Source organism: Cyanistes caeruleus, chromosome 9 (assembly GCF_971803275.1).
Source record: "Cyanistes caeruleus chromosome 9, bCyaCae1.hap1.1, whole genome shotgun sequence".
NCBI lineage: Eukaryota > Metazoa > Chordata > Aves > Passeriformes > Paridae > Cyanistes > Cyanistes caeruleus.
Window position 1 is genome coordinate 6,810,058 of NC_141709.1, and position 22,695 is coordinate 6,832,752.

The 22,695-nt window shown below is 43.6% G+C and overlaps 1 protein-coding gene across 2 annotated transcripts; it reads right to left on the bottom strand.

The window, feature by feature from the left end:
* Positions 1 to 13,788: 13,788 nt before the first annotated feature.
* Positions 13,789 to 21,655, bottom strand: PTGS2 (prostaglandin-endoperoxide synthase 2). 2 transcript variants are annotated; one of them, XM_086842759.1, is made up of 11 exons: positions 21,234 to 21,403; positions 20,771 to 20,887; positions 20,516 to 20,659; positions 19,946 to 20,089; positions 19,384 to 19,565; positions 18,497 to 18,580; positions 18,082 to 18,328; positions 16,896 to 17,182; positions 16,589 to 16,736; positions 16,114 to 16,445; positions 13,789 to 14,650 (listed from the first exon to the last, which is right to left on the bottom strand). In XM_086842759.1, exons 1-11 carry the CDS (start codon positions 21,346 to 21,348, stop codon positions 14,600 to 14,602), a joined length of 1,851 nt encoding a protein of 616 aa, XP_086698885.1. In that variant the 5' UTR covers positions 21,349 to 21,403; the 3' UTR covers positions 13,789 to 14,599. The 2 variants fall into 2 exon arrangements, with proteins under 2 accessions (XP_086698885.1, XP_086698886.1); XM_086842760.1 differs by lacking the exon at positions 13,789 to 14,650 and having other exon boundaries at positions 15,584 to 16,445; positions 21,234 to 21,655.
* Positions 21,656 to 22,695: the final 1,040 nt, after the last annotated feature.

A 22,695-nucleotide genomic window follows, 5' to 3' on the forward strand; every position in this document is an offset into this window, starting at 1 on the left:
TGAACACATGAGTGTGAATAGGAATTTAAATTAAGTCATTATTTTTGTAACAACTCTTGTTATGAGAGAGTGTAGAGCTGCATCACCAATACATGACCAAAGCAAGAAGATGATGAAATCCATCAACAGCTCCTGAAATCCATCTCAGACACCCTTATTTCATTATTCCTGGTGCTGGCATTTATCAAAGCTCTTTTTAGGGAATTTCTACTCTATAAGAACTCTTGAAAGACTATTTTTCTTTGAATTGCAACTAACTCATGCTGAAAATGTAATTCCCTGAAAATTGGAAGAACTGTTGTTGACGTGCCACATGTGACAGGTTTTTTTCTTGGCCATGCAACAAGAATGAGTAAGTAGTGTGGACAACAAAAGAGAAACAAAAGCAAGTGATGTGAAAGAACTTACTTCACTGGTGTGTGTGTGTGTGGTGGGGTGTTGGTCATTTTTCCAACTCAGAAACCAGTAATTTGTTTCAAAGGTTTTCTCTATTTCATGCCCTTGATGGAGATGATTCAGATGAGAAATTTTCTGAAATTTCCCTTGGCAGGTTATTGCTCAGTTTTATAGCCTGCCAGCATGAACAATACTTTTGTGAACCTGTTAAGCCCTTAAAAATACAGATTTGTGAAAGTTTTGTGTGAGCTAATGTGGGTTCTGTAATAACGTGGTGGCATAAATGGAATTTCCTTGGAATATAGTCTTGGGGCTGCTCTCAGCCAAGGAGGGGCTGTTTGACCAGAAGCAGGCAAGTGTCCTTGTAGAAGGAAAGCCCTGCATGGCACTGGTGTGGTGATGCTGTCAGTGCTGACATCCCTGCCTTGGAAAAAGCTTTTAGGAGACCAGAGTAGCTGAGGTTGCAGACACTTAAATTTGTTGGTCCTCAACCTATGGCAGCAATTCTTATTTGCAGGGTTTTGCTTGTGCTCCCAGCCTAGACCTGTAGAGTAAGGGTGACCATACTGACTTACATTTATTTATTTTTACTAACCAATGAATGGCCCTTCTTCCATTAATCCAGCTAGTTATTACATCTGTTTATACTTTGGGCTTTGCCATTACATCAAAATGTTGTGCAGCTTTACAAGTTGTGTGAAAAATGTCAGCCTTTTGTTCTAGAATTGCATCAGGTGAGCTGAATAGGCCTCAAGATGGGTCAGGAGAAGCAGTGACTACGCCAGTGCCAGTCACCTTCCAAATGCCACCTGCTCATGTCTGCGTCATGGGTGAAGCTCTGGGCTGACCCCAGAGGTGACCTGCTTTGAGCTGCAGGTTGGACCAGGGACTTCCTGAGGTGCCTTCCAGATTAGGTTTTCCTAGAAGCCAGTTTCTCCCACCAGCTCTCTTCTAAAAAATATAATATATAAGATACAATTAATATATATATCTTATATCATGTATATCTCATATATTATATGATATAAATAATAATATTTATATAATATATGTTATATAAATATAATATATGTTATATAAATATAATATGATATATATATAATATGATATATCACATATTATATATATCATATAATATATAACATATAATAAATAATCACAGAATGGCACATTACCCACTAGCTTTATTACCACAAATATTTTGAGTTGGAAGGGACCCACAAGGATTGTCAAGTCCAACTCTTCAGTGAACAGCCCTACACAGATCTACCTGAAAACCTTGGTGTTATCAGCATCACGCTCTGACCAATTGATATGATATGATATGATATGATATGATATAATATGATATGATATGATATGATATGATATGATATGATATAATATGATATGATATGATATGATATGATATGATATGATATAATATAATATAATATAATATAATATAATATAATATAATATAATATAATATAATATAATATAATATAATATAATATAATATAATATAATATAATATAATATAATATAATATAATATAATATAATATAATATATTTATCCAAGTGTCTCATGTCCCAGCATGACTTTGTCCATGGCATTTGTCTTCCACACAGATCTTTGTCTACTTCTGCAGGTTGGCCAGCAGTCAACATCAAGATCGGGTCTCTTCAGGTGACAACTTGAGTTTTTGTTATATTTCTGCCAGGCATGCATGGCAAAACTGATTAGGAGAATTAATTCTGTTGCCAGAACTTTGCCCTGAAGAATTCTTCTGTCCTAAGAGCATTTCTGCTTTCATGTAGACAGTGCTCATGAAAACAAGGAGCCTGGAGAACAGCACACGTGTCCTGGTGCCTGGGAGTAAATTTTCTCAGGTCTCTAATGGTTTCTCCTGATGATCCTGAAAGGCATTTTTCTCCTCTATAATCAGTTTCAAAAGTTAGCTAGTCCTTGGTATTTCCTTTAGGGATTTAAACTCATGGAGAAGCAGTTATAGATTATTTCATTTCAGCCTGTGGAATGAACACACAGATGCTGCACTAATACCAGTGAAATAAGGTTTTTCATCAGGAATGAGAGCAGGAATATCTGAACAGGTTTCAGGCTTTGGATCCAGACTTGCCTCATTGTGCTAAATGTGCTTACGCACACCCAAGCTGTCTGCTGGACAGCCCTGCTGTCTGCTTCCGGTCAGAAAAAGATTTGGGGTTGATGATTCACAGCAGGCAGAGAAATCAGTCGTGAAGGTGAAGCTTCTCTTAATTCAGGCGCTTGATGTATGCAATCCATTGAATCAAATCAGGTCAGGAGCAATGGATGACATTTACATATGTAATTACATTATACACATAATCCACTGCTCTCAGAAACCTTTCAGGTGGCATTGTTAGAAGTCATTTGCTTGGATTTAAATAGAATTTCTAGCATGTCCATACTCTCCATGATAAATAGTGTTACTGGACTCCTCATTTAGAGTACTTCAAGTGGGGTGGTAATGGGTAAAAGTAAAGCAGATAAATCACATTTTGCCAGGCAGCTACAATCAGTTGGGGTCACTAAAGGCTTTCTTTTTCTCAGACAGAAGGAAAAAGCCTTGCTTGGAGTCCAAGCCAGGTCTGGGTGTGCTGTGCTAGCACCACGTCACTGTGAGCAGAGCAGCACATGGAAAACCCATCCGTCTGCATCCTTTCCCAGGAACTCACACTTTCCTCACCAACCAGCACCAGGCGATGTCAGAGTCCAGGAATTAAAAAAAAACAAAAACAAAAAACCCAAAAAACAAAACAAAAAAACAAAACCAAAAACAACAGCAAAAAAAAAAAACCACCAAAAAAAACCCAACACAACAAAAGAAATCATTGGTGCTGTTCCAAAGTGCTGGAACAAGAGTGGTGTTACGCCACTCTTCCAGATGCTGGATAAAGAGGGATGGGACTGCAAGAAGCTTTCTAAGCACTATGATACAACTCTTGGCTCTCTAAGCCTTTCACAAGGTTTTCCTAATCTTGATTTCTTAGTGTTTTGGCTGCAAACAGGAGCAATTTCACTTTATTGGGAATCTCTCAGTAAATCTGGCTTCCAATGAGGTGATTATGCTCTTCTTCTTTATTCTCCATATAAAATATTTCACTCTGGGTACTTTCTTCTTGCATGAGTGACAGCATGAGAGGACGTTAACAGTTTCTATCTTCCTAATTTTTATCTTTTTTTTGGTTATTCTATACATTCAAGTCTCTCTAAAAGCCAGGAAAGTTACAATTCCACATTATGTAGAATCATAGAATCGCAGAATATCCTGAGTTGGAAGGGACCCAAAAGGCTCATAGAAGTCCAGCTTTGATGTAATTCGATGTAATGTAAGGAGGAACCACGAAATTTTCATTGTATTCTGTCATTACCAAGTGCCCCAGTCCATATTTCTTCCTCCTCTTCTTTAGCGTAAGTCACGGATGATTTAGGCAGCCATCGGGACCTTTACAATTTCAGACTATTTCGGAAAATTTTCCAAAAATTGAAAGGCTTTACACATCCAAGTTGGTCTGAATCATCCTCTGTAGGTGCACAGCTCTGTCCACTGACTACACTGGGGAGAAAAGGCTCTATTTTTGTCTTCTGAGTCACAGCTCAGTTGTATTCGCAAAGCAGCCAGAGAAGGATCAGACAGGAGGTGAGCCATGAGTTTGCCTCCTTCCTCAGGTGAAAAAAATTCCTGGGATTTGTTAAAAGGAGCCATGGCGGCCCTGTCAGACAATTCTCTTTGGGAGAACCATCAGAACAAAGGGCTGCTCCATAAAAGGGTAAGGAAAAGAAAATAAAGAGCAGGGAAGGTCTGGAAGGCAGAGGTAGTGAGGGGAGGATGGGAAGTTCCATGGTGGCCCTGCAGATGTGCTGGGTGAGCCAGCCCAAGGGGGCTGTCCTTGGAGGCAGCTGGAGCTCCTGGGGGACAGTTGAATGTCCATGTCATATCTGCCAGTCCTTTCTGCCCCCATCCCTGATGACCTTTCCCTGGGAGTGTGGACATGGTGCAATGTCCCCTGCTGACTGTTCGTGCTTGGTGATTACCCACTTTTAAATGCCTCTGCTATTCATCCCTTCCCAGGGCCTTCCCTTCATCCATTGCCCTCCTTCCTTTGTTCTCATCATCTCCTTTATTTCTCTTCTTCCTATGCTTTCTCATTATCACTCCTGTTCCTCTTCATCCTTTGCTCCATCTTTGACTCTGTCTCCTTGTGATATTTTTTTTCCTACACAAAGAAAGCCACCACACTTTGGATGCTTTGTTTCTCTGCTGAGTTGTGTCTTTCTGAAAAGGAAGCCCTTCCCATGAAGGTCTGTGCTGCTACTTTTTGTTTCTGGACCACAAGAGCTGCTGCCTACGAAGGCCTCTGGGCACCATGAGAATATGAGTAATGATAATGGAGCACAGCATGCATGGAAGAAGTAAAAGAACTGATGACATAGGGCTGATGTTTGAGACCCTTAAGGAAGATCCTTAAGGAAAGGTTGCTGAGATGCTCCTCCTGCAGTTGTGGAGCAGTTCCCAATGCAATGCCCTTTCCTGTATCCTTCTTCTAGAACATCCCCACCCCAGAGGTTCTGATGTTCATCCCCACACTGTGGTGATGGGTCTTGAGCTCAACCAAGTGAGCTCACGGAGCTCTTCCAAAGGCACCAAGCCAAGCAGTGAATGCTGGCCATTAAAATGCATCTGCTCTGCACAGTCTTGTCCAGGCTAAGACCTGAAACTTGTCCAGGTCTTAGTGCCTGCAGAGAGCTCTGCTAGAGGAAAGGGGTGTGTGGAAATACTGAAAATGGCAGGAGGGAGCAGGCAGTTCTTCTGCCCTCATCCAGGAGGTGCCTCCTTTATCCAGACTCTTGGAGCAGTAGTAAAACACCAAATAATTCAATTTAAAGCTCCACAGCAGCTGTACTACCAGACTTGCTGCCAGGACACCTGAGGTCAGCCCCACTGATTTTAGGCAGCTGCAGGGCTCTTATCTATGCTTCTCCCCCATTTCCCTGGTGTCCATGAACCCCTGGGTGATGTGGTCAACTTGGTGTCCTGTAGGGGTGTCCTTTGAGAGGTGCAGAAAAGGTGCCAGAGGTTTCCTCACACTTGGGACGTTCTGGGGTGTTCCCAGTACCCACAGCCCTGTGGTGGGAACCCCAAGGACCATGGCATCACACAAAGGGCTGAGTTTTGTTCATATTCCCAAGTGTCTCATAACTCTGAGATCCCACAGGCAGCCCGAATCTCCCTTTCCTATCAGACCACAGACTGCCCCATTCCCTGTGTGGGGACCACACTATGACCAGGCTGTGCTTGGTGGCTCCAGGGTTGGGTCCATGATTGGCTGCATCCCCCCAGCATTGCAGGGCTCTGTTCTGCACCAGGCTCTGTGAAGGAGGGGAAGAGGTAGCTGTGGTGCCATAGCAGAGCCTGCATCCCTCACGTCCTGCCCTTCTGGAGTGCGTCAGATGCGCCACGTAGGGCTCGAAAGTATGAACAGGTTGGTGTCTCTATCTTCACACGCCTTCACAGGCTGACATCAAACAAAGAGTCAGAACAAACAAATAGGTAGGGTTTTTCCTACCCAATTTGAATAAATTTGGGTTGCTTCCCAGAGGCAGTTTTGCTGTGCTCTAGCATGACTTTTTGTGTTTGACAATAGCTCCACTTTGCATATAGGGAAAATTTTAAAACCTTTCTCCTTATCCCAGTTCATTTGAGGGTAGCATTAAATATCTTAATTTTCCTTAGGCTTTCAAACCCCAAACAGCTTACACATACCACATTAAACATATTTTTTTCCTATGATAATTGAAGAAATATGATCCAAGAGGTGCAATCATATTTTGGCCTTTTGTTTCCTTTTAGAGCATTGTGGCCCTGGGAATACTCTGTCCAGGTGATGCTCTCTCTGCCAACTGGGCCAAAAAACTTTGCTCCAGGACTAGTGGTAGGCAGGAGAAGATCTGTCATCCTACAAAAATATTCCTATTTTATGACAGAAGAGAAATGGAAATTTAAAGTTGTGGGGTTTATAAATTAAATAAAGGAATTGATGGGGAAAGAATGACCCTGCAACAGTGATTCTATTGGGAGTTAATGTACTAACCTGGAGGACTGAGGCTTCACAAAAGCTCATCCCAAGCACTGGCCCAAGAGCCTCCAAGAGAGTTTAAACCTCTGCTCTCTCTGGCAGATGGAGGGGAGCAGGAAGGCCACAGCTGTGACCTTTGACCAACACATTCCTTGGTAGACCTGAGAAACACTTCCCAAGGACACTTCAGTTGAACTTGGCTTGTCTCCAAAGTATTACATTCCAACAAATGTTTTGTCTGAAAATTTCCATGGGCTCAAGCTGAGAGGTTTCCTTGCTTCCCAGGACACAGAGGAGATGGAAATGAACTCCTGTTTGCTACAGCAAGGCAGGGACAAAAGGGGATTCCAGCTCTGGATGAATGTGGCTCCATACATCCGCTCCTTACTCATCCTGAGTCCAATCAAGATGTGTAATGTTATGGAGCAAAATAAACTTCCCCTTAAAGATGCTTTTGTTGGAGATCAGGAAAAGGGCCCAGCGTGAGTCCAAAGGAGTTTCCCCAGCACTGGCCATGGCCCACGACATCCGAACAGAGCAATTCCATCCTTGTGTCTACAAACAGTACTGGGGGGTGAAACAAGAACATCCAAATCATTCCATGGTCCTATGACTCTGTGTTTAGGGATGGGAAGGTTAAGAATTTGGGTAGCATGCAGGGACATTGTAAGGGGATCGTAAATATTTTTTTTTACAAAAAAGAAAAAACTAATTTGAGAGTAAAATCCCACATTGCTTTTCTCAATGCTGCACTCAGCCAGGGGAACCTCAGCACCGCGCCTCCCATGGATTTTTCCTATTGTGTTCCCCTGTTACCATTTATGTATTTATTTATATTAAAATTGGTTACGCCACACCTCTTCTGATTTCTGATATCATTGTGAAGTAGGGCTGAAGCTGCTAATTGCCTAACATGTAGTTCTTTATCTCAGTAAGTCTGTATTTCCTTCAAACTTTTATTCATTGCAACATCTCTATGTTATATTCTATTAGAAATCAAAAATGTTATTTTTCTTATAATATGTTCTTACTTAAGTACTAAACATATATTCTTGTTTAAATACTAAACAAAAAGCCTAAAAGGTTTTAACATAGTCTGCAGAGGAGTATTTTACGTTACGAAGATCAGAACTTGGAAGATGGTTATTATAACTTTTAATACTGGATTTGGAGACATGCTCCATTTCTTACCTAAAAAGCAATAAACACAAAGCAGCTGTCCCTTTCCCCTAGGAATGGTCTCCATTAAAAATAGATTCCTCCTTTAGAAATAGATCTGAGGATAGAACTGGAAAAGTGTTGTTTGGAAAAAAAATAGAGGGGGACTTCAAGTCCAAATTTTCAAGCCCTTAGATACATTTTAAATTCGTGAAAAGTAGCCCAATAAAATGAAAAAGCAAAATTTGCAGAAAAATTTACTTGTATGAGCTTGTTTTACAAGTAAATGCACTTCACTTATCACCATGGAGTCTTGTGCCCTGTCAGGGTTATGAGAAGCAGGGAGGGAAAATGAGGAGAGGGCTTGTTAGGAAACTCAAAGTGTGCAGTCATTAAATTAATTTTGATTAAACATCACCAGTGGAGTAAGAAGAATTTGATTTGAGGAGAATCGAACCTGGCTGTGAACTGGAAGGTGGGGCTGGCTTTGTGCAAGTCAGGCAATGATGGATTGCTCTGTCAAAGTGTGTGCATTTATGGCCCTTTAATAATAAAGAATCTTAATCATAACCTCCCATGTTGCCTACCCATTCAGGTGTTGATTCATGAGTAATGTAGCTTCTTTTTTAAAGGAAGAATCTTCCTGTGAAAATGGAGCTAGAGGCAAATAAATAAAAATTTTATTAGTCATTCAAGATGATTTACTTCACTTCCAGTTCCCCCAGTAAATTTTGTAGTTACTGAGAATGAGCAAACAGATTTAATTCAATGGGGAACAGCACATCCTTCTCTCAATGTATTTTTTTTCTCATACAAACTATTATGAAATCATTCCTCAGTCTGTATTCTGGTTCCTGGTCTCTAAGTGAAGAGAACAAAAAAATTTAAAATATAATTAAAATCCTATTTTGGAGTTTGGTTTCATAGTATCTGTCTGAAATCAGAAGTGACAGAAATCTCATGGGAACCTTTTCTAGGGAGCTTCCCTGTCCATTTTTGCAATGTCAGGCGATGCAGACAAGCTCTTGAGTTTCTCAGAAGTCAGTTCGAAATATGATACACAGTTGCAGAATAATTTTTCAGATTGTTTCAGAGCGCAGAGCATCCCAAGGTGCTGGTTTGTGTTGAATCACACCCGCACGTTTTCAGTCTATAACAAATTCCATAGGGAAAGGGCTTTGAATCTCTCTTGCCATTGCATTCGCTGAAGAAGGAGGGTGCGAAGTGCAAATGATGTTTATTATAGCCCAGTGTCATGCAAATCATGTGCAATTTCACCAATGCCACCTCAAACAGTGCCAGCTGAAGGCACTGGAAGCCTGGCTGTTGAATAAACAAATATTAAGGAAAATGGTGGTAAATATTCACTTATTTGCAAAGAAGGTTTAAAGGGATTTATGGGAAATATTTGCAACAAAGTGTGAACAAGGAAGTAACTTCAAAAAGGAAATCAACTTCCTAAAAATTCAGGAACCCTGGGGATTTTTAGTCTCAATTCACATGAGAAATGGTATTATTTTTGCTGCTGCTTTTAAAAACATGGCTGTGAAATGCTAACAATCTTTTCTTGCTGTGAACCATTGCCTGCCCTAATTTTTCTTCTATTTAAAGGAATATTTTAACTGAAAAGCCTTTCACATTTGGCACCTCCTTCCTAAGTGATCCAGAAAACCTGCCTGCACTCTGGCGGCAGTGTGGACTTCACTGTCAGACAGAAAATTTCCAGAGATGCTTTCAAGAGTGCCCAGGAGTTGCAGAAACCAAATCCCTGGGCTCTGCTGAAACAGAGTCATTTTTCAAAGTCCCATCTCTCCTTGAGTATTCTGATTTTGTTGTGCACTTATGGGAGACACTAACTTCATGGACAGTGTTCATATGCCCCTCAAATTTTCCTCAAAATTAGATGAGCATCCTTTTTCTTTCTTCAGACTGAGGAAAAACTCATGGAAACTTCAGGTCAGTGTTTTATCCACATTGATCCACCTACTGATCTGGAGATTCAATTTATAATGAAACCATTCCTGATACAGAGTGAAGACTATGTAGAACATCCAAGGTTTCTTACAATACAATAATGTCATCTTCCCTTTGGAATTATGCTAAATCCTTTTCTTGATTTATAAAAAGGTCTTCCTCTTCATGGTTGGGTTGGGAAATCTTTCCCCATCCAGCCTAGTTCAGTTATGATGACAAATGCTGAAACACTTGACCTAGCAAACAGTAAAAAGATGGTTCACTATCTCACTGCCAGTGATACAGCCTGAGTTTGCCTGAAATTCTACCAATAAGTTGGTCACTTAGAAAATTCAGTCCATTTATAATTATAAAATGTTTTCTTTTTTCCCACCTTCACTGGAATTCTCCACGCTATAAAAATCCCAGCCCTGATTTAGCTGGAATGGTTTCTCCCTCCCTGCTTCTCTGGACGTAATAGTTCTGGATGTGATGGCATCACCACATGGAACATCCCTGCCTTGTGTAAGAGCTGCTATTTCACCCCTGCGCCAGCTCAGCCAGGATTTGCTTTAATGAGTACCTACCAGTGCTACTTAGAAACTTTGCCATTATTTGTTAGGCAGGATTAATTAATCTTGTCTAGGCAACAGGCTGGAAAGCCACAACTGCGAGGACACTGAGCTGCGTCAGTTCTCAGGGCAGGGTTTTGGAGCTACTGGTGAACAGCCATGTTTTGTTTCTCTGTCATGGCTCACTGGAAAGTTTCAGTGCTTAAAATCACATTAAAAGATTATTTTGCTGGGTTTTTACCCCAAAGTTCTGGTACTTCTGGTGGTCCCGGTTTCATCTCCCACCTCTAAGGACCTGCCAGCATAACTCTGGGGATATCCCTGTTAGCTGAAGCCTGTGTGGCTTGCATGGTGCTCCCTTGAGGAATGCCCATAGAATAATTTCTTTGGGTAGATCCTCTAAAGGGGAAAGGAAGATGAGACCATTTTGGGAAAGTGCTTTCCCACCCCCACAGCTGCTCAGTGTCCTGAGCATTGCTTTCACTCTTTTAGCAGTTTTGGGGTGTGTGTGTGTGTGTGTATGTGTGTGTGTGTGTTTCAAAGGTTTCAGGTGCTCCCAGAGGAAAGTCAACCGCAAACGCGGTGCTTTTGGGGCAAACAAATGGGTGTTAAAGTTGTCTGTCAGCAGGGCAGGTTTGGGCAGGGATGCTCGTACACACCTACATCCACCATGAAGTGAGCCTGGGCTACACCTGGTTACTGTGAGAAAATAAAATACAGAGTAGGAATGCAGCTCACACAGTCTTGGAAGGATTTTGGGGTTTGTCCTGAGACAGAAGAATGAGCTGCTACTTTGATCTTGGAGGTCTTTTCCAACCTGATTCTGTGATTCTATTAAGTAAAGATCTGAGGCACTTGCAAGAGGATGCTCCTGGTTGTGTCACAGTTTATGTTTTGCCAGTGCCCCTCTGGTAAGTGTTAAGTAATTTAATTTAATCCTCAGTGGGTATGTAATGGGTTGGTTTGAAAGCAGGTGCTTTGAACATTATTTGCCTTCATCCCCCAGGTTTAGGGTTTCCATGCCCTGCTTTCTCTCCAGTGGGAAATGCCTGCTGGAAGAAAAGTAACCAGCATGAGTCAAATTCAGAGTGCTCTGTACCCTGCCCTCTCCCAATGGCAAACTGGTGAGATCTCACCAGCTTTAACAGGTTCTCTCCCAAAAGTACTCAGTTCTCAAGTTGCCCAGGCCACCTCTGGCTCTGCTTTCTCGAGCTTTGCCTGGATGTGAACACTGAGATTTTCTGTGTGGACCCAGAATTTTCAGACAAGAAAATAGCAGAATGGAAAATTTGGTTGGGTTTGATTTTGGTTGTGATCAGTCTTGCCAATATTAATGAAAATATCTGGACTTACTCTAAAAGTAATCACAGAAGTCCCAGATTTTATGCTAACAGGAAAAAACCAAGAGGATCAGAAGAAAGAATGACAAATGGAATGCAATCCTGTTGCTCCTCAATATGTTATCTGCAAACTGAAATCCCAGATTAAAGGAAGATGAGCACTCAGCTCTTCCTTTGGAGAGTTTTCTCCCTATGATATTCCTTTCGGGTATTGCTGCATTTCTGCCTTGTGTGGCTCTTTTCATGCATTTTAGCATAGGAGGTAGGATATCTCAGTTCACCTCCTTTTCCATGTTTAGAACATAGAGTTACAGGCTGCTCTTTTCTTTCTTATATGTACATTCCTACAACACATAGGTGTTTTCCTTCCTGGCCTTCCAAAGGGAACAGCACAGATTTGCAATAAGCTTTCCAGAGCTGTTCACCTATTTCATTGGTTGTGGACAGGCAGGAAACATGACAGATCCATTCCCTCTCTCCAGCCAAGCCACCTCTTAGCTTTTCTGGATTGAAGCTGAAAACCAAAGGATTCTTTTCTTGTGGATACTTGTTACAGGAAAGTCTCCTGGAATCTGGAAAAGCAGTTGCCTTGGGAGCTCAGTGTAAAAGTCAGCTCAGGTACAGAATGCAGTCTGGTCAGGTGCCTGCAGGGCTCCGACTCAGGACGGTAAGGAATTTCTGCACAGTGGGCAGAGAGTGAATGATGCTGGGGAAAGCCTTTGGCAGGGATGGGAGGTGACCTGCTCCCAAAGCATGAAGCTCTCGGAGCTCTCATGAGCCTGGATGGACTTCCTGCTGAGCCCCCCTCCTTTATCACACTGCCTAGGGTAAAACAGTTCCCTCAACCCAGGCTGGAGAGGAAGAATTTGGCAGGGCAGGTTTCCTCTGGGAAGCATTCTTGTCTTTTGTGTCATCGGGACATGCCCCTGCTCAGAGGGAAGGAGGAGCTCCTCCTCAATCAAACTATCTCAGCCATCATGCTTGAATCCATTCGGGCTGGGCCTTCCCTAATTAGGGCAGCAGTCACCCAAATCACCTTCTCCATGGATGATCCTGCAGCTGCCTGATCACTGCCCATCATCTCCCACTGAAACCACCAGCTTTGTCTTCACTCCTCCCTTGCTCAGCTTCCCCCCAAACAGGGAAGTGGCATTCCCTGTGGGGATAATGAACTGACTGGGTGTCAAAGAAAAGAAGTCCCACATGTGGTCTGCACCTGCCCCCATTCACCCACAGCCTGGAGAGGCATTGGAGTGATGCTTTTGCAAGGGTCCTCAGGATGTTGCATTTTTGGGACTGAAGATGGTCACTGAAGTGATTAGGACTGAGTGATGAGGAGATTTGCTGGAGATGTTTAGGTGCCTGGGTACAGGAGGAATGCAAAGGAACTGCACGTCTGTGGAGATGGAAATGAGCTCCAAAGCAGAGGCACAACTGTCCACTCTCAGGGCTGGAGAGTTGTTGGTAATGTGGGACACTGGGATGAGCTTGGACCAAAGAGGACTTCGGGTGGCTGGAAGGAAGGTGACTCTGTGTGAACTGGGGTTGGTCTCTAGGCAGAGGCTGTGAAAGGACAGGGCACCAATATTGGGATGGGGGAGTACTGGGGACAGTCAGCACTGGGATGATTGAGGGGGACTGAGGTGACATTTGGTCAGAGGCTGGTGCAGGTGGTAAGTGACAGGCTGGGATGTCTCCTTCCCAGCTTCCCCTTCTTTCTCAACAAAGGTGAAAATGTAGGGCAGAGGCTGGGTGGTCTCAAAGATGCTCACTGCAAGAGAGGGAATACAATGTCCATGCTCCTGCTCCAGCTTTCAGGAAGCACAGCCCTGCTCTGGTCTAGTGGTCACTTGCATTCGAAAGCAGTTTCCCATTCTGGAGAATGTCGAGCATGAAAGGAAACAGCTCTGGGCTGTTCTAGCCTGGGAAAAGGGAAGAGAGGAAGGGAAGTCAGTTACACCAAGGTGGTGTTGAGCAACTCCAGTACTGTACTTTCCCTTTGAAGCTGCCAGGGCAGTGCTGGCATCTCTGCTGTGGATAAGAGGAGCTGACTCCTCCAGGGATGGAGCAGTAAAACCCCTTTTCACTTGAAGCCAAAAGGAGAAAAAAATAACTCCATCTGGGCAATTTAAGCTACAGGCATCTTGGGTTTGACACATCAGAGAATTTAATGCTGCTAATTAGTAATGCACTGTAATTCTCCATGTAATCAATTAAAGAACTGTTCCATCCTAAATACCGCTGAAGGAAAACACAAAGGAGTCCATAAAGGTAATGCTTTCAATTTATTTATATAAACAATTGCATTTTAACAACATTGTTGTCCTACAAAAATAAAGTGAAAAACAATTCACAGAATTTTAAATAAATAATCTCAAACATCCACATTCAGTGGCTGCAAAGTACAAAACACAGAGTGCACAGGAATCCTTGCTGAAGCAGCCTGTACCTTAACTCAAGTGAGATGTTCTGAGAAATTCTTCTGTACCTACCCCAAAATAACTTGATCTGTCCAGACTTGCCTCCCTTTGACTCTGCCAAACCCTGTTACTGGGTTAATGGCAGAAGGGTGCTCTGAAGGGTGCCCAGAGCTGGATCTGATGGACAATTTGCATGAGGAACAAGTGTCTGAACAGTGTTCACTCGTTAGCACATACAGTACTGACCACCTTTGGATATAAGGAGAGAGAAGGTTTTCCTTTCTTCATGCTTCAAACAGAGAAAGGAAAACGAATGCCCTTCTTGCTCCCACAGCATCCATACCAAGGACCACTCCAGATCAGTCACTGGCATTGACGGCTGCAGGAGAGCTTGGTTCTGCTGTTCATGGTCACAATTACAGACCTATCCAGCATGAGGCATGGCTGGCTTTACACAAATCCATGGAAACAGAAGCCACAGACAAACTACACTGCTGCCAGAACTGGTACAATGCACAAGCCTCTACAAGTGCTTGAGAGTGCAGATGAAATAGAAAACTCAAGTCCTTTTCCACAAGTAGTCAAGGAATTTTGGGCAGGGGAACAGAATACCCGGTTGCTGCTCTAGTCCAGTCTGAAGTGACATTTTCTTTTTCCCTATAGTTCCCCAGCTGCTTTTATGGGAAGATCATCTTCTACATTTCCTCTCTAGAAATTAAAAAAAGATACCCTTACATGCAAAGTCTGAAGTCCTATACAAGATCCTGTGTAACGTATGTGCCCAGATGAGACTAGATATTTTACTGATGGATTAGGACAAATATGTCTAGAAGATTTTGTGCTGGCCAGTTTTAAAGAAGCTTAAGCCACTTACTTAAAACACCTCTGTTTATAAATTATAAATAAACCATTATCCCTCCTCCCCCTCCCCAATAAATAGAAGTACAAGTTATATGTACAGCTTGTGCACACAGGCAGAGCTACCTCCTGTGCCTGGAAGTGCTGCTGAATCTCTTGTGTTCAGTTCTCTGTATTTACAGAGCTGCTCAGTTTATCACCCTCCTGTTTTTGGGAGCACAAAGCCACAGCACACCCTAACTCCAGCTATACTGTCCTCCTGTACTTAGAGTAACAGACATTAAAATTACATTATCAAGTAGTCCAGAGAACTACAGCTATGAAAAGAATCCCAGTGCCTTAGGCTAAGTTTAAGACCTCCCCAGAGCTACATAAAAGAAACACCCCTATCCAAATGCAAGCAGCCTTGTATTGCAGCCTGAGAGTCAATGACTGCTAAGCTCAGTATCTCATTCTCACTCCCTTACACAACTAATATATCTGTCACACTTCCTTCAAAAAGAAGTAGAATCCAGGAAAAGTACCATTTTCTTTAAATATTTAAAACATTATAAACATTTTTTTCAAAGTTGTAAAAAATTTACTTTAAATATTTAAAACATTAAAAACATATTTTTAAAAAGTTGTAAAAAAATTTACTTTCATCTAAATCCAGAAATGGATTTGCACATAAGAGACATTAAGTTATGATACAAAGTGCCCTATCTGCAGTGATGGAGAGGTAGTATCAACAACAAATGCAATGCATTTTCTGACCTTACATAAAGAAGTGAGTCTCAAGTATTTTTTTTTTTTGTTAATTTTTTGAGTGCTCATATGAAAGTCATAATCTCTTCTGGCAGTTTTCATTGAGTCAGATTTTTTCTTGTACTTTTAGGTCAATACCTGCTTTCAAGTTGCTGAGAAAAAAAGTTGCTTTTGTAGTGTTATGTGACCTATGAAAACTGTCAGACAGAATCACCACCACTCCCCTTCATCAAGTATTAAAACAATAGTAAAAACAAGGTGGAACCTTTATCCACTTTGGAATACATCATTCTGTTACAGAAGATTTTAAAAAAGGGATTCACCACTGTTAAGCTGAAACACAAAAAATCCCTTTTTGTACATGGAAGCCTTACCTCAGTAAGGAACTTAAGGCAACCCCCACAATGAAGATGCTCAAGTTGTTTTTTTAAATACTAAGTCATAAATAGAATAAATAACACCGTTAAATAAATAAATAGATAGCTGGATTTCTACAGCTCGGCAGAGCGCTCTTTCAGCAGAAGCGTGGGGTTGATATCTTCCATGGCAGTTTTTGAGGTACTAACATTAATCGTGGCCTCAGTGGGCTCAGGAGGCAGGATGTGGAAGGCAGTGAAGGGACAGCCCTTCACGTTGTTGCAGATGAGCTTCTGCAGGGAGGCTGTGTTGACGATGTCAAAGCCCACCTTGCCCCCGAAGGTGCTGGGCTTCCAGTACTCAGGGGAGCAGATGGCATTGCCCATCAGACCCTTCAGGGAGAATGGTGCCCCCATTTCCACCATGGTCTCGCCAAAGATGGCCCCGGGCCGGGGCTTCTCCACCAGCAGGCCTGGGTACAGCTCCATGGCATCAATGTCCCCGTAGAGCTCCTCCAGCTCCGCTGCCATCTCTTTTTCTCCTGCAATGAGTGAAAACTGTAAGTGGAAAAGTCCCATTTTCTGTGCAGGACTGTCCTACTGAAGCCCAGTAATGACACTGCAGGACTCTGTGGGCATTTTAAGACAATGTCTCTCATTTGCTGGGAAGGATGAGGATTGTTACCTGTAAGCTCTTCGAAGGATCGGAATGGTTTCAGCATGAAGCGTTTCCTGTACTCGTTCAAGGACTGGTACCTCATCTGTCTGCTTTGGTCAATGGAGGCCTTTGCCACTTTCTGTACTGCAGCAGGAACATTCTTCCCACCAGCAACCTGTTCATGAAAGACAAAAAGCTGTAAGATCTCCTGATACAAGTTATGAGGAAGTTGTGCCTTTCCAGTGATTAGTTTTAAATAGCTTTATCCCATTCCTTTGTTCCACCCCCAGCTCATGCCTCTGTCAGTTCACAATGAACTTGAGGAAGGACCTACCCTGCCAGCACTTTGCTTGGAGAAAGATTTGACCATATGGGAGAGTCCATGCTCTAGCATGATGGAGTTGTTGTACAGGAACTGCTGGAAGGTGTACTCCTGGTCATGGATCTGGAAGGTGTCAGGCAGCAGTGGGTGCCAGTGGTACAGGGTGTTGAATTCAGCTGCAATGCGGTTCTGGTATTGGAACCTCTGGTTGAAGAGCAGCTCGGGGTCAAACTTCAGCTTGAAGTGGTACCCGCTCAGGTGCTGCACATAGTCCTCTATAACGATCTTGATTGTCTCTCCTGTTGGACAAAGGAACAGGAGAGAACTGTTGGCACTGCTTCTCCTCAGTGGCAGGGAAAACACCCTTTCTGAACTGTTATAAAACATACTACAGTGATCAGGACAACAAACACTTTTCTGTAATCTCTCCTAGGAAGCAATGTATTTTATGTGACTAAAGGGTGAAACAGTACTTCAAATCCCGAGAATTCTGGGCTGTGGGTAGTGAGGTGTTTTCTACAGCCTGATTTCCCACTCCCAAGACACAATTCCTTGCACACTCCACAGAACAGCACACACCAGTATTTACCCTGTGTTCAATTTTTCATTATATCTACGATAGAGGGATATTTCTAGGATAGAGTTGATGTCTGAAAGCAAATCTCAGCTTCTAAACTACATAATACAATTGTCTTGATTTATGGTTTCAGTTGTGGCAAGGTTTTTCCAGCTTAGAGCACGTCACCATTTACATAAGATGAAATACCACTGGGCACACAATTAGACAGGAGAACTATGCAGTTACATTTTACATAACCTTCTGAACTTTAGACTTAATCACAGCCTTTCTTTTAAAGCATACCTGAGCTGACCCAACCCTAGGGGGAAAAAAAACCCCAGAACCCCAGATCAGGGAGCCTGAGGTCATCCAGCTTCACAGGCTTTCTCTGAGAAAGGAACCTGAGCTTCCAGTCTTTTCACTGCTTTCAGTTCTGCTTCCCTCAGACAAGGGAATTGAGTGTCCCTGAGTTTTCTTCATTTCCATCTTTAGCAGAGCTGGGGGGAAGCTGCACCTCAACCCAATCCCAGTGACAAGCCATGAAGGAGCCACTCACACCCCAATTTACAGGATAGCTTTCCCCTCACTCCAGCCATGCAGGCTCGAGCTGGAGCTGCACATAGCAGCAGGGGCTCTCACCTATCAGTATGAGACGGGTGGTCTGGAAAAGCTGCTCGTCGTCCCAGTCGGGGTGCTGGTGCTTGAGCACATCGCAGACGCGGTTGTGCTCGCGCAGCCAGATCGTGGCATACATCATCAGCCCTGGCACCAGCCCGAACACCTCCTGCCCCACGGAGAACTGCAGGTGCTCAGGCACGTGGGGCGGGTACAGCATCTCTGCCTGTGTGTCCCGCACCGTCGGCGGGTACATTTCTCCATTGATCATCTGTGTAATGGGGAAAAACCAGGTTGTGAGCTACGATACTTTGGTTAAGCTCTGTCGACTTTCTCAGCTCTGACTCACACTTTACATCACCTACAGCATTCACACAGCACTAATTTAGGAAATTTATGCCATCCAGTAAGAAGGTAGGAATTCTGAGCTAAGACATACCTGGTATTTTAGCTTTCCATCCTTTCGAAGCCTCAGTTTAAGTTGTCTCTCCAGAGTCTCTCCATAAATGTGGTTCAAGTCAACCTGTAAAATAAAAGCATTTGGGACATGAAGCCAACCTGAATTTTTTGCTATTTTAGGATAAGTCCCACTTCTCTGGATACCAATAAGAGTCCAACCCCTCGATGTTTACCTTTTAATTATATTATCACTACCTTATAAGTATCATGGATTGATATTTAAGATGAAGCCAAATTATTTCCTGGCAACTGGAGCCATGTCTGTATAAGAGGAGGTTGTTACATTGGCAATTTAAGAGGACTCTGTTTATAGTGTCAGCAACTTTTTATTATGCAGACAGCTTTCTATATATACACACACAATTTCTAGATTTGGTTTGGACATAAGAGTAACACAGTGAAGAACTCTTTGTCCAAAGGATGCCTATCTTGTAGGTAAAGATCTTAAATCCAAGTCTGCTTTTGACGTTCTTTTTAAACTAAGGCTATTAGCAGTACATAAGCAATACTTAAATGCTGGATACAGCTCTTTGGAACTGACAAAGACAAGAGAAGCTTTCGATATGCACTACATCTAACATGCTTTAGGTGAAAGCAGATTTTTGGGAACAGTAAGAGATCTCTGGACAGATATTTTAAACAGAACCACTTGTGCAGAGCACAGGTTCTGACCCAGGAGGAGACACTAGCGAACACTGGAATTTGGCCTGAAGTTACAGAAGGGGTAATCCCATGGGATTGTGGCACAGTGTGTGCACACATGTGCCCTGGCAACTCGCAGGATGCCGTTCTGGCCATTCCAGCCGCTCAGCAGCTCCCGAAGAGCATGGGCTGTGTCCCGAGCTGTGTCCCCAGCTGTGACCATACCCCGTGGCCGAGCGCTCTGGTGAAGGCAGGGCCCCGCTTGTGGTCCGTCTTGAAGAACTGGTGGGTGAAGTGCTGGGCAAAGAATGTGAACATCACATTTGTGCCTTGCGGGTCAGGAATAAACTTTCTCCTCAGCAGAAACTTCTCCACAATCAGATTTGAATCTGGGAGCTCTTTCTTGCCTGTGAGAGAAACAGACAGTGAGATACTCAAGACAACCCTTTATGCAATACTGAAGTTTATTCCTAACAAAAAGGCTTAAGACTTTCAGTGGAATATAATGACAGCAGCATACAAACAAGAGGAATTACCTACTTTTCTAAAATCACCTTCTTGATTTTATTAGAAATTTCTAAATCCCCTGCTTTTAGCATGTAACTCAATAGCAAGAACCAGAACAATATCTTTAAGATCTTTAAACAACATATCCAAAACATGGTTATTCCTAAAGTCAACTACACTGAAAAAAGGTTACAGACAAGCAGATCTCATAGGAACTACTACTTATTTTTTCCTCTTAGAAAAGACCAAGCAATCATTATGTATCTGGTTTATTGCTCACCTTTAATACCCATTGGTGTTGGGCAGTCAAGTCCTACTGGTGGAAGGCTTCTCGTGTAGTAGGAAAGATTGGAATAAGCTTCCCAGCTTTTGTAACTGTAGTCACTATTGTAAGTTGGTGGGCTGTCAATCAAGTGTGATCTTGCTGTAAGACAAATAAGTATTTAGTTATTTTTAACTGTACATTTTAGTCTCAAAAAGTAAATCACAAAGCCAGATCTTTTGCATATATTTGGCAGCAGTTGTACATTCCACACATATCAGTTACTGATGTTAAAAATTATTACAGTTACTGAATAACAGAACTGGATCCTAGCTGATCAGCTAGATCTCATTATCGACATGAGCAATGGGGTGCCAAGTTCATGTCAGAAAAATCCTGGACTCCTGCAGAAAGCAGAATTAAGATGCACTTCAGCATGTTTCACACAAGCTTGCATCATGCAGAAATCTTAAATTTTGCTCTTTTAACTGCAGTGCAATTTAGGCTGTTTGGTTTGTAGACAGATCAATTCAGTGCAATATTCTGGAATAAGCTCTAAGAGGACTGGAAGAGACAACTCACACTTACAAGTTAGTACATATCTCATAATAGTGTCCCGTAGGAAGGGAATGTTGTTGATGATATTCCAGGCTGCTTGGTAGTGGGTGAGGATGTAGTGGACAGTGTTTGGTGATGGTTTCAGTGCTAGCCTCAGCCACGTGAAGAATTCCGCTGCAAGCGACAATGGGAAGGTTATTATTAATTACCTTATGGAGGATAACCTGCAATGCTGGAACTGGATCATGCGTTTCATTTCCACAGAGAGGGGTGCGGGATACTCACGTGTGGTGCAGTTCTGCCCGTAGTAGCCTGTCCTGGTGCAGTCGCACTCGTAGCGATCTGGCCCAGCGCTCATGCAGACACCTCTGTTCTGGCAGGGGTTCGAGCAGCAAGGGTTGGCTGCGGGGGAATCAGAGCTCGGGTTAGCACCTCTGCAATACACTCCCACCTCCCCAGGACTTTAGACAAGGAACGAGAATGCTCTGGAGTTTAACGCTGATCAGAAGGCATCACAGCGACCAACCATCCACGGTAACATCTGGGCTACCAGGGAGCAGCTTTGAAAAGCGCAGCAATTCGCCTCTTGCCTGCTGCCAGCAATAACCCCCCTCAGAAGGGGAGACCATCCCTCACAGGCCAGCGGGGGCTTGGCACCCATCCACAGCAGAGAGATGGCAAGAGAGCGAGGAGCACGAAAAGCAGAAAGGCAGAGCGCGCGTTAATGCGGAGCGCGGGGCGGACTCACCGGCGCGGCCGGCGGCCAGCAGCGCGGCCAGCAGGGCCAGGGGCAGCAGCGGCATGGCGGGGCTGGGCTGGCGGGGCTGGCTCGGCAGCTCCAAGTGCCGTCCCCTGCTGCACATCCCGTATTTATGGCAGTGTACAGGGGAGCCCGGCTGAGTCACTGGCCGGAAGCACGAACCCAGCGGGGAATTTCTCTTCCCGCCCCGGCCCGCCCCGGCCCGCCCCGGCCTGGCCCCGCTTGAGGCAGGTGTGAGGGACGGCCTGTCACCGGCTGAGGGGACGGCACGGGGCTGGCGCCCTGCCACTCCGAGCTCCTGCCAGCGCGGGGCTCCGCTGATTGACGCCTTGCTATTTATTTTATTTCATTCATCAGGCAGGAGGTCAGAGGGCTGCGATCGCACACGGGCTGCAGGGCACCCGCGCTGCGAAGCGCCACGCACAGCGGGAAGGAAGGAATGCTGGGGGGAGTTTCGTTTTAGCTTAGTTTTAAGGAATTTAGTGTGTCTGAGAGGACCAAATCGTGTTATTAGGCATTTTTGGAACAAACAGTGGCTTTTCCCCAACACTTTTCCTTTAAATTCCCCCCAGCACCAACCCCTACCCTTTTCTCCCGCCGCCCCCCCCCCCCCCCCCCCCCCCGCTAGTTGCACTGTAAACAAAAATTCCGTCTTTTCTTTGAGAATACTTTGCCTTTTGGTCATAGATTATGTTTTATTAATCAGAATGCTTTGTAACTATTTTTAGTCCCTGTTGCGTGAGGAACGGCAATGAAAGCAGGAGGATGTCATGTGGTTGTGCAACCGTGCAGTGTGGAGCAGCACTTTCGCCCTCGAGGTCAGCATTAAACACCAAAAACCCATAGTGGCTTCAACAAAGATAGCTTGCGAGGCTGATGGTGTTTGAATTGCAAATGCGTGGCATGACAGAAAGTGGAATCAGGCTGATTTAAACAATCTTATTTTTGGCCCCAAAGTGTATTGTGGTCAGTGACTAATTTGTGTGCATCAGTAGTGGGTCTTCCTGGATGTTTTAGGACTGGTACACAAAAAGCTGCATAATCAAGAGAAGGCAGATAATATTTCTTTATACATTTGCATGCAGAAACCACAGGCTGGGTCAAACACTTAAGCAGAGGATGTCTGTCAGCCCAGCTGAACCAGGGGCCACTGGAGTCTGTGGCCACAGCCACGTCTTGCTCAGTCTTGTCAAGTGTAAAAAAGGTGATATCTTGTTCTTGCATAAGCCAAATAAATTAATTATGGAATGCTGGTTATCCAAGGCATGAGCCTAAGGCATGCACAGCACCGTAGATCAAAAGTCTACACATATTCACATATATTTCATATGTCCATCTCACACTGATTTTGTTCAATCTCACAAAGCTTTTGTGGATGCTATGACATGGTAAGACTTTACTGCAAAGAGCAGGCAAATGAGACACTGTGTTTAAATAAGGTGCATAGGAA

Excerpts from the sequence above, each read along its gene's own strand:
- PTGS2 (XM_086842760.1), bottom strand. The coding sequence starts at position 21,348 with ATGTGCAGCAGGGGACGGCACTTGGAGCTGCCGAGCCAGCCCCGCCAG. Across the intron at positions 19,566-19,945 it reads AACACCAATGGGTATTAAAG|GCAAGAAAGAGCTCCCAGAT; the intron begins GTGAGCAATAAA and ends TTTCTCTCACAG. Across the intron at positions 17,183-18,081 it reads CACCCGTCTCATACTGATAG|GAGAGACAATCAAGATCGTT; the intron begins GTGAGAGCCCCT and ends TTTGTCCAACAG.